The 7,626-nt window shown below is 39.4% G+C and overlaps 1 protein-coding gene across 4 annotated transcripts in view; it reads left to right on the forward strand.

Moving 5' to 3' along the window:
- The window catches only part of LOC131225684 (calmodulin-binding transcription activator 1-like), a 38,818-nt gene extending 31,442 nt beyond the window's left edge, over window positions 1-7,376 (forward strand). For all 4 annotated transcript variants that reach the window (XM_058221259.1, XM_058221258.1, XM_058221260.1 and 1 more), the window contains 7 exons: window positions 200-668; window positions 845-1,083; window positions 3,209-3,709; window positions 3,861-4,561; window positions 4,772-5,354; window positions 5,892-6,200; window positions 7,027-7,376. In XM_058221259.1, coding sequence (XP_058077242.1) covers window positions 200-668; window positions 845-1,083; window positions 3,209-3,709; window positions 3,861-4,561; window positions 4,772-5,354; window positions 5,892-6,200; window positions 7,027-7,113 — 2,889 coding nt within the window. In that variant the 3' untranslated portion in view covers window positions 7,114-7,376. The remainder of the gene's footprint in view (window positions 1-199; window positions 669-844; window positions 1,084-3,208; window positions 3,710-3,860; window positions 4,562-4,771; window positions 5,355-5,891; window positions 6,201-7,026) is intronic.
- The last annotated feature ends 250 nt before the right edge of the window (window positions 7,377-7,626 follow it).

Here is a 7,626-nt window from a genome sequence, read left to right on the forward strand (position 1 = left end):
TTCTTTCTTTCGTTCTTTCTTCTTTTTTTTTTGGCTTCGGCCCAATAAAATCATCATCTTTCAAAAAAAAAAACAAAAAAACAAAAAAAACAAAGTTCTTGAAAGTCTGATTTATTTTTATTTTCTCCATTGCTGTGGTCTGACTTCACATTCTATATAGCACATGCTATGTAGTATAGACTGACTACTTAATTTCCAGGGAAACAGATCTGGCTTCTCCCGTTTGTTAAATACAGATCCAGGAACATTGAATTACGCTGGAGGTTCTCAAACTTGTTCAGTACCTTGTTCTGCACAGGCGCACTCTCCTGCTCTTGCAGCTCAGCCATCATATGCATCAAGCCCAAGTACAGCCAACTGGAATGGACAGGCACGATCTTCTGAACTCGAAGATGTGGATTCTGGCGATGATTATGGAGTTTCTTCTCTCTCTGGGCCTGTCTCTTGTTCTGGATTTCAGATTGCTTCTTCACATGTTAATAATTCAATCAATAAAAATACATTGGAATCTAGAGGTACCGCATCTCATGCTTATGCAAGGGGATTGGCAGCTGCTGCTGGGATGAATAACAGATTGCATGATCCTTTTAATGTCAACCAAGTAGCCCCTCCAAGCCTTGTAGCAAATGAAGGCTATCAGACCAGTTACGGAGCCTCACAAGAATCTGGTAGTATTCTATGAATTCATCCCTGTTATAGTGTCAAATTTCTCTATAATGAAATTGCATAGTAAGGTTTTTCACTGATGAAGAAATCGTTTTCCAAGATATACACAAAGCAGTATCTTTCTGTGCACATTAATGTTTAGAAGATTTTACCAGGCCTTATCTTTGATGTGTTCCAGGTTTTTCCGAGTCATCCCGGAAACAACTTGGTGCAGCATTATTTGGCGGAACTAGTTTCAATCATGATGTTTTCTCATCTACATGGTCTGAGAGTCTCAAATCTAACAGAAACATAGCTAGCATGCACGAGGAGAAGATTTCGTTTGACCAACCTTATGGTGCTGATTTTATAGCTAGAAAACTGACAGACTCTTCACTGGATCCTTATTCGCGAACATTAATTGGGGATGCTGTTCAGGTAATTAGCTGTTTGCATCCTATTCTTGCTATTGGTAACTCCCAATTATCCTTCGAAAAAAGAAGAAGAGGAAGAAGAAGAAGAAGAAGAATGTACATCATTACTTATACATTAAGGTCTTGGTTCTTACTGAATGCCCATAATGACCCATCCATTTCTGCAGATATGCAATTCTGAGGGGACACTTCTTTGTTTAGATTTAATAATCATGTGCTGCCTTCCAGATTTACTTGTAGGCTTGTAACCAACCTTTGAGGTTCCTCCTCAAGTTAGTTTCTTTCAAAAGCAATAAAATCTGCATCTTGTTATGGGTGGATCTACAAAGAAGATTTGCACGGATATTTTGTAGATAACTGCATCAACAATCTCAAATTTAATCAATTTCATGGCTATAAACAACTTCAATAATAGAAGGAAAGTTAAGGATTCATGCCTATGTGTGAAACGGATTGGCGAACTTGCTGGAAAATTGTTGGCGTAATATTGCAGAGTTGCAACTGGCCCATTTTTGGATTCCACGGATGGCTTTTAGGCCATGGAATCAAGCTTTCACATGGAATGATTTGGATTTTGATGTTTTGTCTCTACTAAAACGGTTTCAAATCCAGAAGTCCGGGCAAGGGCATTGGTTGTGGGGAGCAAAGGTGTTAGGCACACGGTCTGATTGGCTTTTTGGGTAAATTTGGTGAAAAGGGGTATATCTAGAAGGGCTGCCACATGATTTCATTGAAGGGTTTAATAGGGAATAAAAACCTTATGTAGGTTAAAAGCAGAAAGCTTGAAAAACAGGGTTTCCATGTCCATGGAAATTAATTTTTCATGGATCTGAGGACTTGAAAAATGAAAATGCAGGAGGCAGAAGTTCGATTTCTGCACCTATGCTGCCTAAATAAAAATAAAAATAAAAGGGGGTGGGGCCCCAGGCTTGGTACTGCTGGATCCCACACCCCTCAATGCTTCTAAGATGGTTTTAAAAGGTATTTTAGCTGGAAAATTGGGTTTATCTTAGGGGTTTTATCCTGATTGGGTTTAGTCCCTGCAAAATTTTATTTCAATAAAATTCACTTGCTTAAAAAAAATAAATCCCTGTAAAATAAGAGTTGAGAATGTGATCCCTCAGGCCTAATTCAACTGGATTAGATGATCTGGACAGCCTGTACTTTGGTGGTTGTCTGCACAATGCTAGTTTGGGGATTCATACAGTCAAACTTTGTTTTTCTTGTTTCTTGAAATCTATCACAGTTACTGTGTTCTTGTTTTAGCCATTTCCAAAAGAGTTTCTGCTAAAAGAATCATGTTTTTATTTCTACTCTATATGCAGGGGTCAGTGTCAGTTGATTCAGGTCATCCCATTTGATTAACTTTGCTCTTTTCTTTTAGTTTGTATTTGGGGGAATTTCTGGTTCCCTGGCTGAAGTTATTAGGGGCATTTGTCTTTTTCTTGTTCATTTCTATATCTGTTTTCCTGAAGTGGTGCAAAAAATATTAGGGCGTACTCTTTTGGGAACATACAACAATGGATGGAATGTACCAAAAAATCAAGGATGTTTTAGTTCCAGTGTTTACAAGGTTTTCATTGCAGTGAACCATACCTGAAAGACCGGATGGAAGTCATTGCAGTGAACCATTCCTGAAAGTGGTTGATGATAGAATGGGCTGTTTATGTGGTGGGTCTTAAGGAATGTGATTTTCTTTTCCTTGGAGTCTAGTAGAGTCCGCCTTCTCGGCGAACTCTCTCCTCCTTTTTTTGTATTCCTTTCTCTTTTCTAATATATATTTCGTGACTCCTCAAAATAAATAAATAAATAAATAAAATTGAATGGCTGGCCATTTATTGAAACATATATATAATGGATGCATCGTTATATGAATATCACAGCACAAGAATATGCATGGATGTGAGGATGTAGGTAAATTCGTATACGATATTTCTGTACATATATAACACACAATACGGTTACTTGATGGCTGATAATACATAACTGATTGCCCCAGTACATCAAATGCACACGATATATGCATAGGGGTGGTAGGATGTAGATACATGCTTAGCATGGTGTTTTTTTTTTTTGTCCCCGTATTTGTTCTGTTATCAAGCTCTCAGGATTTAGCTCATATCCTGCAGGTGCATGCGAAAGAGGAGAATGCTGAGCATGTAGATTTTGCCAGTGACAATCACACAGAGAATGATATGAATTATATTAATACGGTGCGGCATAAGCCTGATTTCCACTCAAATCCTCAATGTGAAAATAAGGTTGGATCTAGTGCAAATATCACTGCTAGTGACAGATCCCTTGGATTTGAAGCTGAGGGTCACCAGAGTTTAAAGAATGCTCCAGAAAGCGGTTTATGCAATGATGGAGTGGCCCTGAAAAAACTTGACAGCTTTGGGAGATGGATGAGTAAGGAAATTGGGAAGGACTGTGATGATTCACTGATGGCTTCAGACTCTTGCAACTACTGGAATTCAATCGATACTCAGAATGATGAAAAGGAAGTTTCCAGCTTGTCACGTCATATGCAGTTGGATGTTGATTCACTCGGTCCTTTCCTTTCTCAAGAACAACTGTTTAGCATTGTCGATTTCTCTCCTGATTGGTCTTTTAGAGGGGTTGAAACAAAGGTATGCATTTTGTGCGAAACATTTCCATGCAAGCCCCCTTTTCAAAAGTGCCACAGGCACACATGCCCAATGCCTCAAATCATTGATGAATTCAGATGTTCTAGCCTATTTTTAATCCCACTTCTGAAATCCTAATGACTGTGTTTACCAGGTTTTGATCTCAGGTACCTTTTTGGGAGGTAGGGGGCATCCTAGTAGCACTAAGTGGTGCTGTATGTTTGGGGAAATTGAGGTTTCTGTGGAAGTTTTGACTAATAATGCCCTTCGATGTCAAGCTCCTGCACACGCTCCTGGACGGGTTCCATTTTATATCACCTGCAGTAATAGGTTGGCCTGCAGTGAGGTTCGGGAGTTTGAATATCGTGAAAATCCATCAGGGACTACATCCTCTGTAGCTGTTAAAAATGAACTTCAAGATGAAATATGTCTTCAAATACGCCTTGCAAAGATGTTATCCCTTGGAGTAGACAAGAAATGGCTGGATTGCTCCATGGAGAAATGTGAGAAATGCATCCTAAACAGGGATATATTGTCAATGAGAGGTGATGATGTCACTGAGTGGGGCATGGTTGAAAAGGCTTCCAAGGCCTTGGGAGGCAATGTTGAAAATCCTAGAGAGGCATTGATCCAGAAATTGCTGAAGAACAGATTGTATGAATGGCTAGTTTGCAAAGTTCATGAAGGGGGCAAAGGACCAAACATTTTGGATGATGATGGTCAAGGAGTTATACACTTGGCAGCTGCTCTTGGGTATGATTGGGCAATGGGTCCCGTAGTTGCTGCTGGTGTCAGCCCCAGTTTCAGAGATGCACGTGGCAGGACAGGGCTTCATTGGGCCGCATATTTTGGCAGGTTAGTACACTATCTTCATAGTGTTTGATAGTCATTCTATATGAATTCAGCTTCATGTAGAAGTTAGAACATACTTTTCTTTGATGGTATCTCTTGTTATCAGTAACTGAAAATGAATAAAATGTGAACATGCACCTTGATTATAAGATTATTTTCTTGTTTTCACGGACGTTCACCGTGCTAACTGTGTTATAACTATCCATTGGTCAGAGAGGAAACGGTTATTTCACTTGTTAGATTGGGTGCAGCCCCGGGTGCAGTGGAGGATCCGACATCATCATTCCCAGAAGCACGGACAGCTGCTGATTTGGCATCAAGCAGAGGCCATAAAGGGATTGCTGGATATTTGGCTGAAGCAGATTTGACAAGTCACAATTCTTCTTTAAGGCTTAATGAGAGTATTGCAGATGGTGTTTCTGCAACTCTTGCTGCAGAGAAGGCCATTGAGATTGTCCAGGAGCAAAGCATTGTTCCTCTAGATGGAGACAAGGATAGTCTCTCTCTGAAAGGGCCCCTTGCTGCTGTAAGGAATTCTGCTCTAGCAGCTGCTCGAATTCAATCTGCCTTCCGTGTTCATTCATTCCGCCAGAGACAGCTAGCCAAGTGTAGTGATGAAAATTCCGAGATTTCAAGTGAGCTAGTTGTACTTGCCTCTATGAACAACAGGGCCAAAAAGGTGGGTCACTTCAGTGATTCTTTAAATGCTGCAGCCGTCAGAATCCAACAAAAATATCGTGGTTGGAAGGGACGAAAGGAATTTCTAAAGATACGCAGCCGAATTGTGAAAATTCAGGTAGGCTTCTGAATTTGGTGTTTTGATAATATATAACTGATAGACTTCAGATACTGTTGGCTCATCTCTGTCGTTGGGATTGTTTCTTTTTAATTAAAATTTTGAAGTCCTGCATGCAGTTCACCTTTTTGTATCTTTCTGTTTTTATTGAGTAATGACAACAATAGCAGTAAAACTTTATATATATATATATATATATATATTTCAGGAACAAATTATCTGAGTAGATTTGCTGTTTCTAATGTTACATGGTGATTAATTTGAACTGCAAGTATTGGTTGATGTCTTTACAAGCCAATGCAGTTGTTATCAATAGTCATATACTAGGAAATCCCAATATTGTTTCTTTACTAACCATTTATGGAATTCAATGTTTTGAAGAATGACCAACTTTGCATTGGCAATGCTGTTCTAAAAATTTGTTAGAAGAGGTCTTTCTTAGTGTTCAGCAGCTTTCAAATCTATCTTAAACTCTTGCCTGAAATGAAAAGCAATGTTCTGTTATTTCACTCATTGTGGTGACCTGTTCAATTTCAGGCACATGTAAGGGGGCATCAAGTTCGTAAGCAGTACAAAAAGGTTGTCTGGTCTGTTGGCATTGTTGAAAAAGCTATATTGCGTTGGAGGCGGAAAGGAACTGGACTTCGGGGCTTTCGGGCTGACAAGGCAATTGGAGATGCAGATCCAAATAGTGGGAAAATCGATGAATACGAGTTCCTGCGTATTGGACGGAAACAGAAAGAGGCTGGTGTAGAAAAAGCCTTATCAAGAGTTAGGTCGATGGTCCGTTCCCAAGAAGCGCGTGACCAATATAACAGACTTGTGACAAATTTTCAGAAATTAGAGGTGATTCTTCACCTTCCCTAGTTTTCTACTGTTGGAGGGACAATGGCGCATGCTTACTCTGAAGCATCATGGTTTGTTAGAGACATGCTGAGGTGATTCACATGAGGAGAGATTGAATTGGTGATTCATGGAGCACATGTCCACACGGCATTCGCCTGAGGGGTGTGGACTACTCATCTGATGGATGACACCTTGAACATGCCTTGTCCCAAAGTCTAGCCAGTCCATTCAATAGGTGGCTCAAATGTACAGTGAACATAAACCGTTTGTCATCTTTTATCAAACTCTCCATTTTCTCACTCGTGTGACCACGCTGTCTAGTAGTCTGAACCTAATTTTTGGGCCAGGGCATGTTCATGGTGGGACCCACCTGATGAATGGATAAGATCTCACATGATTGTGCTATGTTAGCACTTGTAGGTGAATCAGATTTTCAACATCTCCTTGTGCAAATTGCATTACCACTTGTCTAGTTGCTATCTAGCCAACTCAGGATTTGCTTATACCTGTATGATTGTTCGTCTCATTCCTGTCATGTTCAATTCCATGCCAATTTGAACACTTAGGCACTGTTTGGCAGACGCCTAAAGAAGAGTCAATCTCATTTTCGCTGACAGTAACTATGTATTGGAGATCTCAATCTCTAATACATAGTGAGTTCATGTTAATGGTGATTATGTTTTAGAGAGATCTCCAATACAATAATTACTGTTAACTAAATGAGTTGAACTCTTTTTTAGGCATTACCAAACAGGGCCTTAGTATCTCAATGGTGTTGTATTTATCAACAACCTACTCACTCTTTATAACTATTCTCTTTCTACAGATGATGGATGGTGAAGCAAAAGGATCAATAAAAATTCGAACTTTGGAAGAACATAAAGCAGATGAGAATCTAGGTATGCCTGACTGACTAAATTGTGACGGTCTCCTTACACTAATCTCATATCGGGAACCGGGCCTGGCAGCAATGTCACCAGATTTAATTTTTACCTGTAAAGTATGTCTGACATATTTGCCATAGATTCTGGTAGAAGGGTTTTGACTGATATGGTAAAGGAGGAAATTGTATATGGTATAGTAAGTTAATTTCCCTTGTAAGTGTTATTATATAATCATTAAGAAAATAGGCTTAAATGGCTAACTCTTAACAGAAAATCCATGCTTTTTTCGTTATATTGTTCACTGGTCTCTTTTCATTGTGGCAGTATTTACAAATTACAATTTTTAGAAATCACAGTCAGGAGCTTTTTTGTTTATGTTATGAAGAATTACTGCAGTTTGGAAATGAGGTCTTTTACAATGATCTGCCGGGAGTCTATAAGTTTTGCTCTGGTTGCCATTTTATGCTAGTGGGGCCCTTGGTTCACAATCCAAACTATTGATGTGGTTGACCCCACCATGGATGGTCCATGCACCAAAAATA

This window comes from Magnolia sinica, chromosome 14 (genome assembly GCF_029962835.1).
Source record: "Magnolia sinica isolate HGM2019 chromosome 14, MsV1, whole genome shotgun sequence".
NCBI classification, from domain to species: Eukaryota; Viridiplantae; Streptophyta; class Magnoliopsida; order Magnoliales; family Magnoliaceae; genus Magnolia; species Magnolia sinica.